Source organism: Poecilia formosa, unplaced genomic scaffold, assembly GCF_000485575.1.
Source record: "Poecilia formosa unplaced genomic scaffold, Poecilia_formosa-5.1.2 Scaffold115, whole genome shotgun sequence".
Classification (NCBI taxonomy): domain Eukaryota; kingdom Metazoa; phylum Chordata; class Actinopteri; order Cyprinodontiformes; family Poeciliidae; genus Poecilia; species Poecilia formosa.
The window spans coordinates 1786276-1810931 of NW_006800054.1; the positions used below are offsets into that span (position 1 = coordinate 1786276).

The 24656-nt window shown below is 36.4% G+C and overlaps 1 protein-coding gene across 1 annotated transcript in view; it reads left to right on the plus strand.

Annotated features, from left to right (window-relative positions):
• Nucleotides 1-24628, plus strand: part of elfn1a (extracellular leucine-rich repeat and fibronectin type III domain containing 1a) — a 76749-nt gene extending 52121 nt beyond the window's left edge. The window contains exons 2-3 of the mRNA XM_007560503.2: nt 2774-2864; nt 20762-24628. Coding sequence (XP_007560565.1) covers nt 21151-23517 — 2367 coding nt within the window. The 5' untranslated portion in view covers nt 2774-2864; nt 20762-21150 and the 3' untranslated portion in view covers nt 23518-24628. The remainder of the gene's footprint in view (nt 1-2773; nt 2865-20761) is intronic.
• Nucleotides 24629-24656: the final 28 nt, after the last annotated feature.

Genomic DNA, 24656 nt, shown 5'->3' on the forward strand with positions numbered 1-24656 from the left:
TGGGTCATGTGAGCACAACAATGTATATTTTCCTGGTGTTTGCTGAATATTTTTTTTATTTTAAACAATGTAGTCGGTGGATGATCCCTGTAAAAGCCATTGTCCAGGAGCAGAACTCCATACATTATGATAGTTTAAAACAATTAAAGAAATACCAGAATTATATATTAGGACAATTAAGTATAAGTACTCATATAAATAATTATAAAAGTACCAATAAATTGAATTAAAAATAATTTTTAGATACTTTCCAGCTCCGTTGAAATTTGTCCCTAGTTTTTGTCAACACTGTCAGACATGAAAAGAATGTAAAAAAAAAAAAAAATCAGGCATTATTGGGAGGCACCAGAACTTCTGAGTGATTCTCAAGAATCACTGATTTACCATTAAAATTTTTAAATATTAATCCTTTGTGGGAATCTCAAGGCAGTCCTACACCTAAAACCTTCTATAGTATTTCAGTGTGTTGGTCTCTCACCAGTCTTCTTACAACATGAACAGAAAATCTCAGAAGAGTCACCATCCTAATGAAATACGTAAATCACAGCAGAAGACTTCTTTCAGTGAAGAGGAGCAATGGCTCTACTCAAACGTAACCCCTGAGTGACAGAGCTTGTTACCTTTAACTCTAAAACCATGCCCAGCAACCCTAGGGGAAATGCTTATTTCAGCTGCTTGTATGCAGGATTCTGTGCATTCAGTCAGGATCCGTTTTCATGATGATAACTGAGGGTTGGAACATTGACAAAGCGTTAAATCAGTAGCCCTGTTTGTTGGTGCACTTTCTTTTCTTCACCACAACAGAGCAGAGCTGTGTCTGCATTACTAGAGATGAGACCCCGATCTCTCCCACTTGAAACAGAGATATATCCTGTACTTGGAGGGAGTCGGTTCAGAACTTGAACTGACTCACATCTTTCACACTTGGCTGAAACCCAATTGAATCACAAGCAGATCCACATTATGTGCAAAAAGCAAAAATGAGACCTACAGGTTCTCAAAATGCATAACCAAAAGCCCGTAAAAACATCCCTGGCACACCCCACTACCAACAAAATGCCTTATTTAATGCTGTTTTAAACCTTCTTAAACCTTTTGAATCCCAAAAGAAAACATCTCTGTGAGAGACAAAAAAAAAGCTGTCTTACCTGTGTTGTATATTTATACATTTGCTTTTTACAAAATAAATGTTTAGAGAACATGTTCAAAGTATGATTTTCTAAATGTGTTTTTGGGAAAAACTCTGTCCCAGTGTGCCAGGTCAGAATACACAATGAAGAGTAACGTGTTAAGATTCTATCGCTTTATTGTGTTGAGTATTTCTGCTGAAAAGTGTATGAGAATGCTAATGCTTACAAGGAATGTCAAATTTGTCTTAAAATAAGATTGAATTTTAAGAAAAAAGATTTTTTTCTACTTATATGCTAATATCTCAACTGTTCACAATGATAATGTTTCATACTAAGATGATTATGTGACAGACTTTTTCTTATCTGAAGCCCTGTAACTTTCAGAAAGAATAATTACATTTCTTCCATATAATGAGCACCTTTCTGAACCGAAGTTCCTCGTGGAGAAACATTTTAACCATACCTAATTTGTGGCGATGATGATTTTCATGTGTAAGTGTGAATGTGTTTGAGAGAAAATGACAGAGGAACCTGCCTCCCAAAGCCCAGTGGAGAAAAAAAAAAAAAAAAACATGGCAGCAGGGGCAGCTGCAGAACTGACCCTGCCAAGGACGGAGAGCTTCCCATGTCTGTTCAATGCTGTGAAATGGGTCATTGAACAGCTAAATGGTGTCATTATGATGAGTAATTAAAAGAATACAGCTGAAGACTCCCAAGCTACCCTTTTCTCTTGGTTCAGCTGTGTTGTGTTGTCATGGTTCTTTGCAGAAATGCAGCTGCTATAGGCCACTTTAACTATCACCTCTTTCACTTAAATGCAAATTGGTAGCTAATTGAATTGCATTGACCATTGTCTTTTCATTTAGCAAAAAAAACAACAAAAAACCTGCAGATTCACATTCCTGATTGATGAAGGTTGGATTTTGCCCATGCTTTTCATCTGGTACAACCTGCAACACACTATGAATCGAAAGACACTAGAGCACAAAACTGTTTTGCTTGGAAGAGACACGGTATAAGTGCTTTGTGCCCTACGTTGTGTTTTGAAGACATTAATATCTATGTGGGAAGGAAAATTGCAACCTTAGATTATAGCATGCTGTAGCTGGTCTGTAAACAGAAATACAACAAAAAGGATAAAAGACAGCCAAGCAATAAAGGAATTGTGCTTCATCTCCATTAAGCTTATTTCGGGAATACAAAGTCTCCATATTTCTTTTGTGCAAAGCTTTTCCGATGTCGTTACTTCAGCTTCCAATAAAAATGCATGAAAGATGTGCCAAAGTAGCCTTCCCCAGGGCAGCGTATGCATTCTTACTCGCTTTGTAGGGAAGTCATTAAGATGATGGAGAGGTAGGAGGAGGTTCCATGTTTGATTAATTAGTAAAACTAACTTTGGCAAGACCAGGAACTGAAAGAGAGGATTTCATTAGCTTACGCTTGTTAGATAAGGTTAATGAGGTGACTCCCACTGTTGGAAAAAAAACAGTACTGAATCCGTTTTTGACTCTGCAAAGAGAAAGAAGAAGGTTATCCTCTGAACACAGAGTTTTTGGGGGAAATCAAAGAGATGTACTTTTCAATGGTCATTACTTGTAGAAGGAAGAGCATTTACATGCATCTTTATCAATCTTTGTTTGCAGAAATCGGCAAGAGAAACCCGGAGAGATCTGTCGTCCTGGAGGCTATCAGGGATGTGTTCTCTAACTGAGGAGTCCAACCCAGATTCCAGCAGTAAGTACAGTACAGGTGTTTAGCACAGATGTGTACATGACTTAATTCAGCTGAGGTTCTGCATGAGCAAACGTACCCCTAAGAGGATCACATCACTAATCCGCTGGTCAATACATATGACGAGAACAGTACAGAGCCAAAGCCAAGTCATTTAAAGGACATGTCATCCTGAGTGTAGACAGCATGAATATCCCTCTGTGGGATTTAAGCTGTGTCCACGTTGTAAGTTGCACAGTTACTGCAGTTTTAGCATAAAGCTGAGCAAAATAACAATTTTTACCTAATTTATCTTTGTTTTTAGACAGCTTAAAAATGTACCTTTCCTCTTGCGAATGGTGCATTTGCTGTGCATTTCACTCTTTAAGGACTGAATGCAAATTTATATCAGCGTTGTCTGGCTATAAAAGTGAAGGGTAAGTAAATTAATATGTGAAACAGACCAGAGTGTGTAATTACTTTTGTTAATTTGTAACTAATTAGTCTTTAATCAAATTAAGTTTTAATTCAATAAAATGTTTCTAATTAGGATAGAGAGACACGAGTCATCCAAAGCTACATGTCCAACACTCTGCCAAACAAATTGTTTGTTTGTTTGTTTGTTTGTTTGTTTGTTTGTTTGATTGATCAAATCGGAAAGTCTATTGTACCTTGTATTTATTTATTTATTTTTTTTACGGAATACTTTTCAGTCGCTGTGCCACACTAAAAATTGATCTTTCATAAAGGATTCAATAATTTTATAAGTAAGCTGCTTTTGGTTTTTCAATAGATTAAAGAAATCAGTTTTAGCTCTTTTTTTTCCCCTTTTTGTATCTGGGCAACAAGTGAAGGCTTTCGATGGCTGGTGTAGGAACAGAGACAGGAGATGCATGTGTACTCCTAACAGTTAGTGCTAATTAAGTGGGTCTTACTAAAGAGATTTGACCCTGTGAGTCACCACAGACTCATTTTCTTGCAATATATTTTCCTAACTGGTACAACCTTTTAGCTCAGCTGACTCACATGTTACTCAGGTGTCATGTAACAAAAAGCAATAGGAGGTGCCCTTTGGATTCATTATAACATTTGTCATTTGGTCCAACAGAAATCAAAGAGAGTTCTTTTTCTTCCTCCAATCAATTATTCCCTTGTGTTATTAGCTTCGCCAATGACTCTGAACTGTAAAAAGTAAGGAAAGAAGAGTATTGTCATACAAATAAAAAAAGAGACTAATAAATCTTGTTAATTGGAAATGAATTACAAAGATGTTTCGACTTTGCACGGGCACGTCTACATGTATGTCTACAAGTATTGTGTGTTTTGTGTCCTAATTGTACAGAGTAAAAAATTGCAACTGATTTCAAGTCATTAGTCATTGGAATGAATGTTCTTCGGTCTGAGTTACAAGCGTTTCAGCCCTATCATGCTGTATAGTCCCAGCTCCTCCATCAACCTGAATTTCTAATCGATGACACTGGAGAAGAGTTATTTGAATGGATTACCGTAAAGAGCACCATGGATTAGCCTCAGAGAGACTTGGATCCCACAGGGAGTTTTAAATTGCTCGCATAAAGTGATTATAAAACATCTGTATGGTCGGCAATTATACAGCTCGGTTCTCATCAAAGTAATGCCGGCCTTCCCGGTGATTTGCTGGTGCATTTATAATATTCCAGCTTGTTAAACTTCATTTTGGCTGCAGTCCATGTTGGTAAAAATAACTAACTAGCTAAATTTCTCCTCAAAGCTGATGCAACACACCTTTTTTTCCCCCTAACTGGCTCATTCATGTTTTAGATTGAAAAGGATGTTTGCTTTTCACAAATAATGGAAAACTATAAGTGTTTTAGTTCCAGATAAGCAAAGACATCTCGGAATAGGCATTCATTTCCAATGCTGAATATTTGTTTAGTGCATTTCCCAGAGCTCATCTAATCAACATGTTCTGCTGGCTGTCATCTGCTATAATGCTCTGTATTTTCTTTTTATATATATACATATAATTTATCTCACTTCTTCACTATATAAAGTTTTTGGTGAGGACCACATCTATCAAAAATGTAAACAGTATTTTACTGGCTTAGATTAAAGGCTTTGCAGTGCAATGGGGGGAAGTGTTATTAGCAAATGCCCCACAAGTTATCCCATTTTTAACAGTGCCAGACACCTTTATTGACGCCCCTGGTAAAGCTGTGTAACAACCTTTAAAGTTAATTCAACTTTTATTGCAATGCCCTTGTCTCATGAAAAAAATGCAGAAAAAAAATACAGAAAAACTAAAACTCTGACTTGAGCAAATCGAGGGAAAAATCCTTAGGAATGTACAATTGTTTCTAATAAAGTCAACAATAGCACAATTGTTGGAACTGTTTTTCGACAATGCAATCTTGTTTAGTTAAAAAGACAACACTCAGTCTTCTAAGACATTTCACAAGGCTGTTGGATACAGAGAGAGGAATCTTGAGCTGTTTCTCATTGCACAAACACTAGATTAGATTGTCAAGACAACATAAATCTACTTCACAGGTTTTGCACAAGTAGGGGCAAAAACTGTGGCAGCCATGCAAATACAGTGATTTTATGAATAATTGTAATTTAATTGTAATCATTCATTTGTAATCTTACTATAGTAGTAAATACCCCAGTGACAAATTTTATTCTAATTGCGCTAAGAGAAGCATTGCCACTAACGTGGCCACAAGCTCCTTTTCAAAGTATTTATAATTTTTTGACACCAAAATTTGTTGCCAAACAATATGCTCTGACCAAAACATATGGTGCAATTAAGGTCTGTAAAGAAAGACTTTTGAAAAGTATAACTTTAAAATGCATATTTTAAATAAGAAGTTATTTAGCCATGTTTATTTTAATTTAAGCAATAATTTTCGATTATGAGTTGTTTTCCCCATTGAATAAAAAGTCTAAAACAAGCTTTGTTTGTTATGGTTGTTTTGTTTTGTTATGTTTTTTTCTTTTTCCAGAAACTTAAGTGTGAAATTTTGCTGCAGAGAAAGAACCAAACAAACAAACAAATCTTACAACTTCATTGCCTTATCATAAATGTGAAAGGTAATAAATCTACGGCAAATGGGTCAGACAGGACATAGGATGTGAAAAACAAAAAAAACAGGATCAGAAAATAGACACCTAAATGTTAGAAAAGCAGCTTCATCAAAAGCAAATGTTGGAAACTTAACCAAAGACTCGATCATCAAATGTCCTTTTTGAAAGAAGAACTTCAAATCTTCCACTAGTTATTGACTATCACACTTCCAGTATTTGGCTTCATTGAACAAAGCTCCTTTATACCAACGTAACAGAAAAGAGGCAGCATTTGTGCAAACTGAAAATGGATGATGTAATTCGGAGGGTGTTTTGCTAGTCTGTAATTAGACATCTGCACCAGCCATAACCGAGGATTGGTACTGTAGATTTCAATTCTTTACAGATTTACTCCAGCTGTGGTTTTGCATAATTCTTGACAAAAGCCCATGTGTTTAGAAAAGAAAATGCACAAATGTTTCAAAATTAAATATTACTCGTGAAAATTAGACATTGTTTTCTTCTGTTATGTTTTTATGCCATAGTTAAAAACCAATTACGTAAAAAAACAAAAAACAAAAAAAACACAAAGAAAGGATGTTTAAAAAATGACATCAGACTTTTGACAGACAGCTGTCAGAGTTTTATTTCAGATTCCCTAATGACTTTCTTTCCACACTGCTGATAAAACACAGTGGCACCTTTTTTTCTATATGACAGGATACTTGTCTCAAATCATGACACCTCTGTTCTCCGCTCTTATTACATGCCATTTACTTTGTGAGGCAGCACAAGACAAAGTATTTTCTCCCATCTGGAATTTAGTCATTGAAATTAAATCAGAGCTCAAAAAACACCTTTTTGTTGTTTTGAAACAAACTGAGGATTTATGTTTCTCCTCATAATGCAAGTTATGTCTCACAGTATATCCATGGCAAATTAGACATAAGGGTGCATTATTTAAATGTTCTCAGTCATCTGGAAATTAAAAAAAAGAAGCAAAAACTTAATTCTAGTGTAAAAATAAGATTAAGACAAGAAATTTGATTTGTTCCCTGAATAGACCCTGTGGTGGCTTGTCCATATAATAATGACATAAAGTCTACAACTACAGATGGCTGAGTTATCAACATAGAAAAACAGAGATCACTTAGGCTCCGGTTTATCGCCTACAGAGTAGGATTAAAAATCAGAGGCTACTCGTCCCTGAAGTAGATTTTATTTTGGCCATCTGCTTTTGTTTCCTCCTTGTAAAAGCTGTGCTTTGTGTTAATGCCACTTCCCCGCTAATGTTTCACATTAATTTATTTTTGTAAGACTTTTGCCAGCTCATTTTGACATTACATAATGTATTTTATGTAATGTCAAATAAAAGTATTATCTCAAACCAAGATGTTGAGAATTGAGTCTTTGGAAACATTAAGGTGATGTTTTTTTTAATTTATTTTTTTATTTTCTGAACCTATCAAACTTTTGCAAATCAATGGTAAATGACTCACTGTCGACAATAAATTGTAATGAAAACTGTCAGGTGTATGAGCCTCCCTTGGCATCCCCACTCGTGTGTAGTGTCTTTCATAACTCTTTTTCTGGTGTGAAAGATGACAAGACTGCAGGATATGAGACAGCAGGCCACTGAAATGAGAAAACTGTCACAGCATCATTAGATAAACCATTTGCAAAGCGCCTATGTTATTAGGTCTCATTCTCTGTTATTTCATTCCCTTTTTTTGTCAACATTCTCCAATAACTGGGAAAAAGTAGACATCTATTTAAGAAGAGGCTTTATTATTTTCACATTTTGTAGCCTTATTTTCTCTCCTTTTTTTTTTTTTTTGGAGGAATAGCGCTAAAGCTTATATTTTCACCTTAGAGGTGTAAAGATGTGTATCGTTGTCTGACTCCTGAACTGGGTGGCAATTTGTCAGCGTAGTGGTGCAAGTTCCACAACAAATCAGTCTGGCAGACTGCTTTGAAAACCCACCGGGTTCAAGACATTAGCAATCTATCTATGTGAAAAAAAACATGTTTGTGATGTAAGTTTTTATCGGGTCAAGGTTACTGTACAGTAGTTAAATACTGTGAACTAGTCATAGTTCATTTATGACTGATTTTTGACAGAACCAACACAGGGATTTCAGGTACTAGTGTAATGACTTTAATATTGTAAAGACTGCGAAGGTGTGCAGAAAAAAGTGAGCTTACACCTTCACAGTCATTAATCATTATTCAATAAGGCTGTGAGCTCCTGTCTTATGAGCCTCTGTCGTGAAGTTATCTATGAATCCTGAACTTTAGGGGTGTCAAATCATTTTTCACCAATATTTTTCTGGGGGATGTTTCTGTCTTCAAACTAAGGTTGTAGGCCTGTTAGCTTCAGGCTGGTAAAGAATCCATTTGCGTGTTGTATTATGGAGAAAGTTTGCAGATTTACCCTGATAGCAAAGGTTATCTTCACCAGATCTGAGCCAACTATAGGTGAGCATTTCGCCTAAAGCCGTAAACATACTTGAGCTCAGACCTCTTTTTCCAATGGCCTGTTACAGGTCATTAGTGATGTGTTGACGATGCAAATTAGCCATGCGTTCTTTTAAAATGTCCGTCTCATTCAAAGACACCATCTTAATTAGCTGTTAGCTTCCCCCACTTCCAAAAATGGCTCAAATTTACTCTGTAAGCAATTTAATTTCAAACACAAAGTTCATCATTTTAAATCCTCCAAAAATGCAATTGAAAGCATGTTTTGTTTTTTGGTTTTTTGGTTTTTTCAAAACTTGTACTAGTATATTTAGCAGAAATATATATATTTTTTCTTTTTGTCTGTTTTTTGGTAACTCATTAACTCATTCCTACATATTTTTCAGGCTATCAGATTCACGTTTCTATTTGAAGAGGCTTCATTAATGCAATACAAGGTAAACCAGGTTTTGGAAAGCTGCTATTATGGTTTAACTTCCTTTTGCTATTTTTTTCTTTATTTCTAAAGTAGCCTTAGAATATCCACACACACTAAACCTGCGTTTTTTTTCTGCTGGTGATCTTTGCTTGTTGCTGAGGTACACGGTGAACATTAACTTTCTTCTTCACATTAGCCTGTTTTCTCTCTGTTTTGATGTGGTTCATTCTGCACGTAACATATCCTCTTTGTAGTTCCAAATCATTGTGTGTGGACAAATCCCATGGAAAGAGTTGTCCCTAAACACTTTGCTTTGAACATTGTTATTATTAATGACTTTTATTACAGCAGTGTGCTTCACTGTTTCCAGATCTCTCCTACAAGGGTGCCTTTTTAGCTTGAGCAGCAGCAACCAAAACAACCTCTTGTAAAGGGTACACTGACAATAACACTGTTAAAAAACCTGAGAATTGTTCAAAATTGCATTCTATCAAATATAATTCCCATATTTAAAGTATATGCCCCACTTTTACAATTATGTAATATCATAAAGTCTGAATCATAATCATGAGACATGAACTGGATTCTAATTTTGAAATTGCTGACTTATAGTGTAATTATCTACTGATAGTCTGATGAGTCAATCGAGGTAGCAGTTAGTTTGTTTCTGAAAAACCTTTTAACGAAACAAAAAAAATATGAAAAAAAAACAACAACAAAAAAACATCTCATATTTGCACAGATAGTGGGGCATTTCAATACAATACACATAGGATTGTTTTTTTATTTATATTGGTAGACAATAATAAAATCACCCCTAACTAAGCTTTTAGGGACTTTTCATAAGAAATAGGAAAAAACTGAGGGTACTTCCCATTAATTACTCCTTTTATCTATATCACAGTCTTTCTAACACAATGACTCGGGCAGAGTAAACTAATCCACAACCAGATTGGCAGCTCAGGTGAAAGCAGTAGTCATCACTGTGTTTGAAAGCTTTCTCTCCAAGGATTGCAATCATTTCACTCCAGTTTAATACCCAATGTCTTCGTCCATTATGTATTTTAAAAGTTACAATTACGATCAAAGTTTCTCTCTTGGAGAAAGAGAGATTTGCCTCATCAGTTCTAGGAACACGTTTACATTTTTGCCACTGATTGACTGCAACTGAATTTCAAATGTTTGATGTACCACTTTTAGAGGACTTGGAATAAACTTAAGTGCCATAAATAAATAAAAACTAAAAAGACAGATATCTCCCAATTCACCAAAGAAGAACAAAAAACTTCCCTGAAGACGAGCTCTAATATGCTACCGAAGACCAAATATTTAGGTGCAGAGGATATTTAGGATAACATTTGTGTTTTTCCAAAATATACATTGAAGTAAAACAGCAACATTAACGTAATAAAGTAATGTACATACATATTTCCCGGTACTTTTAGTATTATGAAAAGCAATTAAGGAATTCTCACATTTGTGGAAAGCTTCAGAAAGATTATGCTCATTTATAATGAGCATAATCTTTCCTAAGCTTCACAATGTACACTTATTTTTTTACGTTATGCAACTATGAACAGTGTCATGTTGTAGGAAAATAATAAATTATCAGGTCATTTGCGGGTTTAAAATGTGGTGAATATCTAAAGGAATGAAAAGCAGCACATGTTGTTATAAATTAAATGGAAATTAACACAAAATGTGGTAGAAGTGTTTGAAACACAGACGCTTGCCAAGTGCCAACAGAGCAATAAAAGGTAAACAGCACCCAGGTGCAGATATTAAAATTCATAGACTGAAAGATTATTTGGGAGTTTTAACAGCATTATAAAAGGAGAACTTTTGACAGTTTTATCAGGCTGACCATGATATCTTCAGAATACCAAGTCTTTGGATGATTTGTCCAGTGTAGTGATTTAGTGCTAGGCATAAATAAATACCTGAAACTTGAAGCAATATTGTTTAGAAGAGTGAAGAAAAACTGTTTCACAAACATATGGATTCATAATAATGTCATCTGAAACATGAACAATTCAAGTTGTTGCTGTTGTCTTGTGTTGTTGAATACACACTGATATAAGGGTTGTTTAGAGGGCCGCTTTAAAGTGAAACACCATCGTGGCTTAGATATTTTTAAACTAATGCAATAAAATAAAATGTTTACATGTTATTAGACTCTGATTAGGGATGTCTCTCAAAAATAAGTCAGTAAATCTTACCAGTCTTTATTAAATGCATTGTAAGTTAAAATAAGTGTATTTATACGAAAGCACAGCTTATTAAAGATGTTAAAAGTTAAACATCACATAGAGCACGTGCCCATTGCCTCTGCTTAGTAATTGTACCTTATGCCACATGAAAAGTTTAGTAACTACTTTTTTCTTTCCTTTTTTTGCAAAAATGTGCTATATAAAATAGAATCAAAGATAACTCGTTACAAGTTATGTGCTCCAATATTGAAATTTCTATACCACCCTTGAAAATATCCTTACTGATATATATATATATATATATATATATATATATATATATATATATATTTATTTTATTTATTTTTTTTTAAATAAGAAAACATATACTATAATTAAAAGTGTAATAGATAACTATTCAGTTCTATTAAGTTCAGTTGATTTATATGCATTGGCACCAAGTCACAACAAATGTCATCTCAAGGCACTTTGGAAAAAATAAAAAGTGACAGTGGACCAGAACTTGGCTCATTGTGAGCTGCTATCAGCCATGACTTAGTGGGGGTTTGAAAAGACAGAGCCTACATGCAAAAAATAAAAAAAAAAGAGAAACACAAAAGCTCTGATCCAGAAATATATTCTTTGTTTACAAAAGTAAAAAGTTAATGGCAGTAGTAACTCCTTTAGTGGCCTTATCAAGGAGAGTTTTTAAGTTAGTTGGACTACAACATTCCTTTGCATTGCAGAAAACAAGTCGCTTATTAGAAAAAATATTTGGAAAACATAAAGTAAATGCTTTTTCAAATAGACATGATAGAAACTACTACTACTTAAATGTTTTACATTTAGCAGCTGCATCCACTAAACTGACTGGAAAATATACCGCTAGTGGATTTGTAATGTGCTGAGCTCACTTCTAGGTGTACTTTGATTTTTAACAACAGGCCTGTTAAATCTTCACTGTCGACCTTAAACCCTGGTTGCATCCCCTGCTCCATATTAGGCTCTGACAAATATGTCCTGTCATGAAAAAATACCTTTTATTTTCAAATCACAGACAGTTTTATTTCGGAGGTGAAACTATCACACAAGGAGGTTGTTTCCATTTGCCACCATGGAGTTCCCTTTCACTTCTGAGCTTACTGCAGATGGATCAAACTGCAATACAAGGCAGGCTTTCCTAATATCCTTTGCTAGAACCAATTGATTTTTCTTCCCGTCACCTTGCTCAGCTGTAAAAGCCTTTTCTTTAAAACAAGAGCAGGTTCAGGTTGGAATATGATGATCTTATTGCCCACCAAGAAAACTAATCTGCAGCTGATTTTCCAGAAAATCTGTACACCTGCTTAAGAGAGAGAGACATCTGTTTAATTAATATGTCACTGAAGTTCCTATTTGCTTTCAGGAACAACCATCTGCTCAAATGTTGCATTCACTGAGGGATTACTAAACAAGTCTAATACAACGAAGCAAATCTGTTTATATGATTAACCCATATTTGAGTAAAGTTAAAACCACCAAACAGTCAGTAAGTCGAACTTACCCTTTCAAAATCTCATTCATTTAACGTAAACCTGTCTTCACATCGTTTTTTTTAGGGGAGACACTAATCTCAAAGTGATAATGTGCACTTCTTAAATGTGTCAGGTAGCCCTGCAGGGTCAGACAGATCTGCACAATAATGCTCCTCTTCACAGCCTCTCAATCAGAACATGGAGGGATGCTGAGCTGTCAGTCAGACGCATGGCCCTGCAGTCCGGTATAATTGAATTAGCTCCAGTCTCTCACTGAAGGTTAATTGGTGGTGAAACTTTGCCTGAATGTGGCAAGGTAATTGACAAAGATAAGGAGGGCTGTCTTATCTCGAATTTTTGTCAGCATGCATGAACTTTATCACTTCACTAACAATTAGACATCGAAACTATAGAGGAAGAGCTGCCTTCACATTGTTCGGTTTAAATCCTCACAGACCGACGTTTCCACAACTTCCCGGCTTGGTCAGGCCTGCACAGGAGCTCCCACTTTTGTTCAATATGTCATGAGTCAGCAGCCGTAGACATGGCTGGCAGATGCTTTGGCTTGGAGGGCAAAATATCGTGGCACGTTGATAGTCGGTTGATGGCCTGGAAAATTGCATTTAAACCTTCAGGTGTTATTCTAAGTTGTAGCTTATTCTCAAACATACTGAATTAAATTAAACTCTACTTTGCTCCTGTCCCTTTGATAAATGTTCTCTATATTCCAGTTGCTTTCCCCCTGCTCAGTATGCATCCTGTAAAGCTGAACTGTTATGGTTTTATTATAGATTGTCATTCCTTAAGTCAACAGCAAAGAGATTGCCACAGAAATGCTAAGAAGGTGGTGCGGAGGGCCTTGCAGGATGGACTTATCTTCTTTCTGGTTAGTAACGATTGCAGTCAGCTGCTTTAATTCTCCTCCAGGGTTTCACTTATGCATCTTTTTCAATCAGTGCACCGTGATTCAGTACCATTCTCCATAGCTTATCATTTTCATAAGAGGAGTCACCTAAAGTCGAGCCTTTAGTTTGTAATGAGATTTTCTAGCTCTTGTCTAAGCTTAAGTTATACTAGGTTGTGGGGCTGCTGAAGGACTCTTGATACAATGAAGAACAATAAAGGAAGATATAGGGGATTTACAAGAGATGGCAGGGCAGTAAGTCATTTAAAGTTTCACAAAGTATGACACCTGCATGGAATACCAAGTAAGCCGAAATAGACCGAGAGACAATTTCAAATTCAGATTGCCTCAGGATATATTTGTATCAGCCAAACCAAAGCTCTCAAGGTCTCAATTATCCAAAAAAGACAGTCATCTGACATTTAACACGAATGTATCATCAGCATTAATTGAGATGGAGCAACTCTTCAGCAATACTTATTATCTAGATCCTGATTTGACGCTTATTGCTATGAAACTGACACTAATTGGCAGCAGAAATATTTCATGACCCACATTAATTCAATGGTTTCCAAGAAATACCACAAAAAATTAAAGACGTGGTATTTTATTTTTGAGCATATTGTGCTATGTGAAAGTCTCAAAAATTATACAAGGATTATATGCTATATTGTAAGAAATCAGCAACTGAGAAAAGCAAGCACTTTATCATGTCACTTTCAATCAAGTTAGTCCTACATTTAAAAAAGGGATTTTTTTTTTTTACATTCTTAAATGTTAAAAAAAAAACACACGCACACGCACACACAGATTTTTATATTCAGGTGTTTTTCAGATACACTACCTTGGGCTCTATAATCTTGCACTGTATACTTACAGGTGACTTTAAAGGGGTTAATTTTATATATATATATATATATATATATATATATATATATATATATATATATATATATATATATATATATATATATATATATATATATATATATATATATATCAAGTGGTGCAGTATAGCAAAAGCCTTAATGCTCCACTTGTCAAAGTAAATCTGTAAATCTGTAGAACAAGACACATAAAATAAAGGGGAAGAAAAGGGGGCTTTAAGCCAAGCTGGAAAAAGTACGGAACAGCGTTCAAGTTCCAGTATGATAAAACCATGTAAAGAAGTTCTAAGAGGTTACATTTAATCTTAGAAGTGATGTAAACAAAATTCAAAAGTAACTTGAAAGCTTACTGTAGAGAAGTAAGACTCTGTTTTCTGACAGCATTTGGTGGCTCATCACTTCAGGCAAGAACACAAAGAATTTAAACTGAAACTAAGTTGCTAACAGAGGTTGCAAAGCCAGATGATACCTTGAAGAACTGAGTAGCTGAAAAGAGGCACAGCCCTGTGTAATTGAGTTTAGATTGCAAGGTACAAGACCAGATGTCACTCTGATGGCAAACAATAGTGACTTAAATTTGATAGAGGGGTCAAGCAAAGGTTGGTGAGCGAGGGAGTGAGATGCCCCGGACAACCCGCAGGTGTAACTCCATGCTAGCAGACTTTCAAGAGGAGCATTACCGTAGACATGAAAAAAAGTAACAATGTCTTGTAATGGGGATTTGGTGGTGTAGCAAGCTTGTAACAAGCTGATTTCTCCTAGTTTCTGGTGTGCAAAACAACATGACCAAGAAACATAAAATAAAGGTTAGGATTAAAAACTGATCATCAGTCACAGAATGCAACAATATCACTTTGTGTTGTGGTGCACAGTCATTCTGTTCCTGCTTTATTTTTTCCTTCGGTACACAATGATGTGTCACTTCATTGTGACACAACTCTTTGGATAATATTTTGTAGCATGGTTACACTATCCAAAGCTAATGTTTTATCTTTGGACGGTGTAACCCTGACCCGTTGGGTGTGTTTTTTGTGGCACATGAAGAGTAACTTCTATAAAGAAAGAAAATAATATTTTTTCCTATAACTGGGTTGGAAGCCTAGACATGTTATTTTTTTAAACAACCTAACCAACTTTCAAAGGGAGTTCTTAGCTATATGGTTTAAAGTCCTCACCAAATATTAACAAGAAGTGCATCACAATTTAGTACCCTGTCCATCAAAAACTAATAGGAAGATCAACCTTGAATGTGCAGGGATCACAAGCAAGAAATCTCAGCAAAAATAAATTCAACAAAGTGATAGAGAGTCTAACCTGCAACCTTATAAATTGCAGTCTGATAGCTGTGGCATCCTGAAGACTTACGGTTCAATAGGAAGGTTGACTTGGCTTAATACGCTCATGCGAACCCGAGGAAGTTATAAAAGACTTATTTTTCCTCAAATGTTGTTTTGCTTCCCACACAGACATGTAAGAAAGTTATCAAATCTTTCTGTATAGAAATTAAGGCTTTCAGAAGGAAAACACAAAAGTTGTGTCTTGATGTATAGGTTTCAATTTCAAAATAAGGTAAAGAAATTACAAACTCAGTAAAAAAAAAAATGCATAGAATGCATAACCTCAAGAAAATACTGAAGCCATGAGAATTGCATCACATTCAGCAAGTTTTATTCAGCAAAGACAGAATTAATAATGCATTTTCTAAATATATTTCCAGATTAATTAATGCATAAGATAAAAGTTGTCTGGTATCCTTTTGCACATATGTGACCCTGTTCCTCTGCTCTCCAAAGCAATTCAACACCTCTATGAGCACAATGTTTTCCTGCCCCAAGAGAAATTCTTCCATTTCAACTCAATTGATTCCTCTATTCCGGTTTCCAATCTCTAACTTTTTTTTTTCTTTTCAAGCAAGAAGTGCATGCATTGTCAATGACATCAAATAAAGGGCAGTCATTGGTATGGATGAGGAGGATCCTCAGAGATTGAGGCACCTTCACTGTCACAAAAGCACGAGATAGGAAGGCAAGGGAGAAACAAGAAAAAGAAGAGCCTTTAACAGTGAAAACAGATTCTTTGATATAATGTTTTTGTAGACACTTGGAGGCTGAAAAGAAGAATGGTGACTTGGTATGCAGCGGAATGTTTTATTTATTTACTTTTTTTCTGGACAGACTCATTGACAAAAACAGGAGGGGACTGACAGGCAGAGATAGCTACGGAGAGAAGCGTTGTTCATTTGCATACACAAAGCTCTTTGTTGGGAGTGTGGGCAAAGTTTTCAATCTGTTTTCTACATGTGTTGCTTTTGGTTATCTGTCAAAATTACCTTGAAGACTTGGTTAGATCATCAATGCTCAGGAAGTCAGGGAGAGAGAACACACATTTGAGATCACAAATGTGTTTTTTTGATCTCTCCTACTCATGATGAGACACTTTAAACTGTTTGTACACCATTTAACATGCATTTTTAGGACAGTGGGAAGCATCCTGTGAGAACAGGAAAAATATCCAAACTCCATGGAAGAAGGTGACCTGGATTCAAACCCCAAAACGTTCTCGTTACAAGACAACAGTGATACCAACTTCTCCACCGCACAGCCAAAAATAACTCGCATCACTTCTTCAGTCTTTAATCTTTAATTCCGCAATACAAGTATGGTTATGAAATTTTAACTCAACATTTTGTAATTTCATGTATTTTTTCTCATACAAGGTGAGTAAGTGATTTACTGTACGGCTCAATACGAAGACCCTTTGAAGGGGTAAAACAGAAACCTTCAATAGAGGCTTCAATAGGTTATCCACAGAAGGGGGAAAGAAAAGAAAAGAAAAGGCTTCATTACTGAGCACATAAAACGTAAATGGAAAAGAGTCTGTGGAATGGCTGCCTGTGTGTGATAGAGGCATACACTCAGCTCTGATGCCTTGGGTGTTCTGGCCTGCTGCACTAAGGCCTCACACTGGACCATACAGATTGCTGCCATTATGGAAAGTGGGTCTGTGGTGGCAAATAGACCTAAGCTTTCACAAGGCAACATGCACACTAGGTGCCTCGGGCTCATTTTGTGATCTGACTGGAGACTTTGGTGTAATTTGCATGAAACTGAAGCTCTGAAAATTAATTTTAATGTAGCTAGTTCTTTTGTTTATCCCATAACAACTTAAGACTGCAGGCATTGTTTTTATTGCCATTTGTTGTGTATTCATTAGGTCCCAAGTTGGACGAGTTAAATATTTTATCATATTTAACAGCACATCCTGTGCTTTGCCACCCAAAAGCTACAGTTCTACCCATCAGTGGAAGCATGGCAGTGTGTGTTTCACTCTAACCTTACATAGGGGATCTATCCTCTGTCTAATTTGTGCAACGGTTTCAGTGGTAATACAGTGACTCACTTAAGAGTGAGTCACTGTGGACAAACAAAACACAGCCAATGCATTCTAAATGAGGGGGAGGTGGGAAACTTCTCAGGTTTAACTTAAACTTCCATTTAATGGCTAAAAGCATGTTGTCACGCTGTGAGCAAGCTGAGTCCAGGTCAGATGAGTTCAATCTCTGCCATGCAGCATTCGCAATAAAGGTCATAGACTGAGAAACGGTAACAAGGCCCCCTTTTTTCCTTAAAATATCTTTTGCTTGGCTAGATATTCTTGCAGAGCTATATTTTTCATATTCATTTCATGGAACATTTGATTTGGAAGCTCTTTCCTCTCAGGGGTTTTCAGAGTGTTTTTTCTTCAGTGCTCCTGTGCCACTGCTCTTTTGTCATCATGAAGGTGGTTTTATAATGGCAGCCTTTGGCAGTCTGTAGCAGTATTCACGACACCATTTATTCCTGCACTTTAACTGTACTCGAATAGCTGACCAGTGCTTTTACTTGATTATCTAAGCATCATTGCTGATAATTTTGTTGCACTGTGTGAACTGAATAGAATTGGGCTCGAAAAAAACATTTCGAAGCATGACAGCTGCTTGTCTTTTTTAGCATTTTGAATAACAATTGAAGCATCCACTTATCGACAGTTAAAAACAAAGCTTTGTTTTTAAAAAAAAAAAAAAAACTAGGTGTGAACCAAGAATTGTGAGCTGAAACAGATGAAACACAAGTGAATGTTGGCACTAAGCTAAATATCAGGGTGTAGCAAATATATCTTCCCCTCATCACATAGTGAGTCACTGCTATGTTTTCATTTTCAGCATATGATTGACTGGAAACATAGCTAATGAGATGATGGAGGCAAAACTCAATATTTCCCTCTTGTTTTTTTTGTTTTTCATCATAAGCTTTACTCACCACAAAACTGTATTTATTACACATTTGCTTTATCTTATTAATTCACTCAGTTTTTATCAGTAGAAATTCATTTGCTGTCATTATCTAATACAGAAATACTCTTCTAACATTGCAGCAATTAGATACATAATTTATTTTTTCATGGATAATTTTGTCTTCTCCTAAGTACAAACATTCATTCCTGCATGATAAAATCAATTCAGCGGATTGCTTTAAATGACATGTTATTATTGTTGATTGTAGTGTTTTATCCATAAATATCTGTGCAACAACAATTTTTTTTTTGTTTGTTTCCCTGTAAACAACACTGTGATGACCTTTGAGCAGTTAAATGCTGTTATAAAGTCTGCAATTATAACGACAATGTGATATAACAGAGAAAAGTTGAACTCGGGATTATACTTTCGCGAGCATTGATAGTCAAATATTAGTCACAAAACAAACCCTCCAGTATAGTAAGACATTTTACTGCTAACTATGAAAAAAGATGGTCAAGATTGACAACATTTAAGAAAACTAGATATTGCTGCAGAGCACAAAACTGATGTGTTGATTGTGGCTCCAAAAGGATGGTTGTTTATATTGTTACACACATATTTTAGCATATGTTGTTCTCTAAACAGTATTTAGACAGAACAGAAGTTCATGCACATAAAGGACATAAAATTCTACCTAACAGCCTTCTTGCATTGAAACAATATTGCTAACTACTAAGAGAAAGAGAAAAATAAGAAGAAGTCATCTGCAGCTACAGGCACATTTCAAAATTTGACAAGACAAATAGTTAACATTGGTCATATGTTGTCTTTGCACAGACCACTTATTCAAGCTTGTCTTTGTCAGAAATTGTGTGAACACATTCAAATCCTGCTGCTGATCTCTTTTCCCTTGAGAAACTTCATAAAAGTAAAAAAAATAATAATAATCTGAAATCTTTCTGGAAATGCCTCATGTTTTGATTTTCAGCCTTTTGAAGCCAATGTCTTTAATTATTCAAATATTGAGAAAATAATTTTATACCAACACTACTGTGAAAAAAAATCTACAAACTACATGCTCTGCTCTGCTGTTTTTTTTTTTTTCTATGCTCACACTTTGCTATATGTATAATCAAATACATTTTAATTTTATGAAGGAATAAGAGTTCACCTAATGTAGTTTTCAAATGATAATTTAATTTATTATAATAAAAAATCCTTGCCACACCAAGGCGGTTCTATATGAATTACGATACTCTTCCTTTCTTATGTCATGAATTAATTATTAGCCACCTTCTTTTGAGTTCAGTTTTACTTGTTACAACCAGGCCTGATGATTGTCTGACCGGTAGGATCAAATGTACACTTCAATAGAAACTGTCTGACAAGAAAAAGTTGGTGAAAAAAACTAAAAAATACCACATAATCTGAAAAAATTCAGACATTTTAGTCTGGAATCAGTAAGAAAGCTATTTCTTAGGCTTTGGTTCTGAGCCATTGTCCAGAACTGGAGAAAACATGGAAGAGTAAACCTTCCCAGGAGTTACTGGCCTCCAAGACTGGTGTCCATGAGTTCGTTCCAAGGAAAAATCACTTATTTCAGTGTCATTTTATAAAGTGTTTAATGACCTCCAACATTTAGGTCTAACATAAACTACAAGTAGAACAAATAATAACTAGGGGCCAATTGCTTCTTCATTGCATTGCTTATTTTTGTTGTCAACCCTACTTGCACAGGCCAAATTCATGGGATTTTTAAATATATTCTTTTCATACATTTTTGATTGAATATATGATCTGTGTACAAGATTTATGTACTTTATATAATGCAATGCATTGAGAGATTTTAATTCATGCATTGATCCACGCTGTCAGTTCACATGGTGCTGTGTATGTGATTTAACACGGCTTCTTAACATGGACCTCCCGCCTGACAGTCCTCAGGTTAATGGTGTGAAAACAGGGACCCTGCTTTACTCAACCTGTCAAGTGGTAATTGGCCTACAGTTTCCCTTAATAGGAGTGTGCCACAGAGACTGCAAACACTTCTTAAACTGTATACGAAATAATTGGTGAAGAGCAAATAAGAAGGGCTTGAGTAAACACGAATCATCTCTTTATATGTAACATTTTTACCGTCGACATAAAATGTTTCATTTCTTATGATCTAGGCTTATCATCCACTTTGTGCTCTTGTTTTTATATTGCAGGTTATTCATCTGTGCACATGAGAGAGACAGAGAAAGGAGAGACTTGTCAAAACCACCAAGATGAGACGGTTTAATGATGGTAGCCTCTGAGGACAAAAGCTCAAGACAAGCCGAGGCGGTGAAGTCTCCCTTTGAACATCGCCTCAAAATTGACGCAAGCATATCTCATTGAAAAGAAACTGAAAAAGGATAGCCATTTTTTATTTTATTTTTTGGTACATGGGGACAACATGCATCATCACACACCTATCGAGAAACGCAAAACAAGTAATCGTAATTATTGTGGCTCTGAAAACAGCTGAACATCCTGCTGCATCCCCAGCAGAAATCAAATCAAGGTACTGAAACAACTATAACACTAAACCCCTTTGGTTTTTTTGGATCCATACATGACTTTAAGAAAAGCACAAATGGCCTGTAGATCAGACGGGGTGATGAGTGCCTTGTTTTGGTCTATTACTCTTATATGTTTGACTCACATTGGCAGAGTAAGTGGTGACTGCTGGTTGATTGAAGGAGAAAAGGGCTTTGTGTGGCTTGCAATTTGCAGCCAAAATCAACCACCCTACGAAGCCATCCCACAGCATATCAATAACACCATTGTTGACCTTCGTCTGAATGAAAACAAAATCAAAAGCATCCATTTTTCTTCTCTCAGTCGCTTTGCCAACTTGACCTACCTGAACCTGACCAAGAATGAGATCTCGTACATAGAAGACGGAGCCTTTTCTGCTCAGTTCAACTTGCAAGTTCTCCAAATGGGCTTCAACAAGTTACGAAACCTGACAGAGGGGATTCTCCGGGGTTTAGGAAAGCTGCAGTACCTCTACCTCCAGGCGAACCTGATTGAAACTGTGATACATAATGCCTTTTGGGAATGCCCCAACATAGAAAATATCGATCTCTCCATGAACCGAATCCAGCAGTTAGATGGGTCCACGTTTACCAGCCTAAGTAAGCTCACCACTTGCGAGCTGTATACAAACCCTTTCAATTGCTCGTGTGAGTTGCTGGGGTTTGTGAAATGGCTTTCGACTTTCCCAAACCGGACAAATGAGCGGATGGTCTGTGACTCTCCTCGTGGTGTTGCAGGTTACAGCTTACTGAGCCAGAATCCTAACAACCCCACATACCGAAATGCACTTCACATGCTAACTACTGTGTGTACCGATGACTACGTGACCCCATTTATCACTGTCTCCATGGAGTCCACAACAATACCACCTGACTCAACACTTTGTGGGCTGGAAGACTGTTCCTCAGGCACAGAACCAGATGACACAACCATTGGTACAACTGAAAACGAGGTGCAGGGAACCCCTATGATGAATCTAAAGGCAGTGACAAACACAGTTGCTACCGTTACAGTTCAGTTTCCTGATCCCTTCAAGAAGCTGTACTTTCTGGTTCTTTACAACAACAACTTTTTCACAAACCTGGACAGGCTCTATAAAGTACAGGAAGACGTTGAGATTAAAAACCTTCAACCCCACTCCAACTACACAGTCTGTGTTACTTCAGAACGCAATTCTATGAAACAAAATCACACATGTCTGACATTCTCCACTGGACCTTGGAATGGAAAAGACAGAGTTGTAAACAATGCGACTGCTACTCATTATATCATGACTATTTTGGGCTGCCTTTTTAGCATGGTGATTTTTCTGGGAATTGTGTATTATTGTTTGCGAAGGAAGCGTCAGCAAGATGAAAAGCAAAGAAAATCAGGAAGTCTTAAGAAAAATATAATGGAACTCAAGTATGGACAAGAACTAGAAGGAGGGACTATTTCTCGAATGTCACAGAAGCAGCTGGTGGCCGGAGAGAGCATGGCCCGAATGCCCTACCTGCCATCTGCAAGTGAAATGGAGCAGTACAAGTTTCAAGAGATAAGTGAGACTCCAAAAATGATGAAGGGGAACTACATGGACGTCCGGAGCATGGATCATCATGAGCGCAGAGAGTGTGATATGGGAATGGCTGGCAACAGTCAGGGATCAGTGGCAGAGATTTCCACAATAGCAAAAGAAGTTGATAAAGTCAATCAGATAATCAACAACTGCATAGATGCCCTAAAATCAGAATCGACTTCTTTTCAAGGAGTTAAATCTGGAGCAGTGTCGACAGCAGAGCCCCAACTGGTACTAATATCAGAGCACCCCCAAAGTAACCCTGGCCTTCTTTCCCCAGTGTATAAGGACAGCTACCATCACTCTCTTCAGAGGCATAGAAGCTCTGATGTCTCGCCAAAGAGGCCCAGCACTGCCACAGGCGGGCCCATGCGAAGCCCAAGGCCTTATCGCTCTGATTCCAAGTACATAGAGAAAACCTCCCCAACAGGAGAGAGCATCATTACAGTAACACCTGCCGCAGCCATCTTGAGGGCGGAGGCAGATAAGATCCGCCAGTACAGTGACCACCGGCATTCATATCCTGATGCTCAGATAGAGGAGCTGGAAGGACCCGATAGCCACAAGCTGTTGGAACCCCTCACCCACTCCCGGTCCAGAGACTTAGCCTACTCCCAGATGTCCTCTCAGTATCATAATCTGAGCTACTCATCCAGCCCTGAATACTACTGCAAACCTTCACACAGCATCTGGGAGCGATTCAGACTCCACCGCAAGCGACATAAAGATGAGGAGTACATGGCTGCTGGCCATGCGCTGCGTAAGAAAGTTCAGTTTGCAAAGGATGAGGACCTGCATGACATATTAGACTACTGGAAAGGCGTTTCAGCCCAACATAAATCATAATTCATCTAGGTGTTTTTAAAATGGACTTTCTGTTGCTAAAATGACACAAGAACACCATTTGACATTTGAATCAATGGATACTTCTCTACCATAATTAACTAATCTTTCATGTATATCACACTCTCTTTTGACTGTGAAGAAGATGAGACGAGGATTCTAAAACTTCTCTTATTATCTAAAGCATTCATCTTGGAAAAAAATATATTGCAAATTAATTATGTATATGTTACAATGGATATTAGGTTTTTTTGGGTATCGCATGGCCAAGTCCTGTGACAGTGGATTTGCTGTTGTGTAATATGAATCTACTATATGAAGAAAATGAAACTTTAAATTTTTTTGAGGAACTATTGGGACCCACACAAGCAGAACACTTTTTTTTCCTTCCTCCTTGCATATATTTAATTGAAAACTGTGTACAGATATGGGTTTCTATATTTGAAATGTTTGCTGTGTAAATGGTGAAGTATTAGTAGATGAATCTGGTTTATCAAACTGACCGCTGTCTCTTTTGAAAATATTTGTTAACGTCTAACTTTAGCCCTAGAACCGCAATCATTCCAGTACTCCTCAGAACTGCCATAGGTTTTATCCTCATTTCTAGAAGCCTTAAAAATGACAAAGATTAAATTTCAACAGATTGTATTATGATCATTTGAATAGTTTTATTAACTGGAGAAAAACTATTTCGCCAATTTGTTCTATGAAATTGCATCAGGCACACATTTTCAATCATACTTGATAAGTATTAATGGAGAACTCCCTTTGTATATATACCATCTAAAAGAAAATTCTAATATGTCTAATATCTTTTTGTGTATTTCTTAATTTAGCAAAGTAATTACATCATTAACCAAACAACAAAACAAACAAAATTAAATAAATAAATAAACAAACGGAGGAATAAAAATGCTGCGTGAAGGAAGTAATATTTTTTGATGAAAATTATATTTAGTTTAATGTTGCCCTCACATATTTACAAAGACTGACTACCATCAAAGTCCCAAAAGATATCAGTCTCCATGTTGTGTTATAGATGCAGTCAAAGTAAAAAAGAAAGAAAGAAAGAAAGAAAGAAAGAAAGAAAGAAAGAAAGAAAGAAAGAAAGAAAGAAAGAAAGAAAGAAAGAAAGAAAGAAA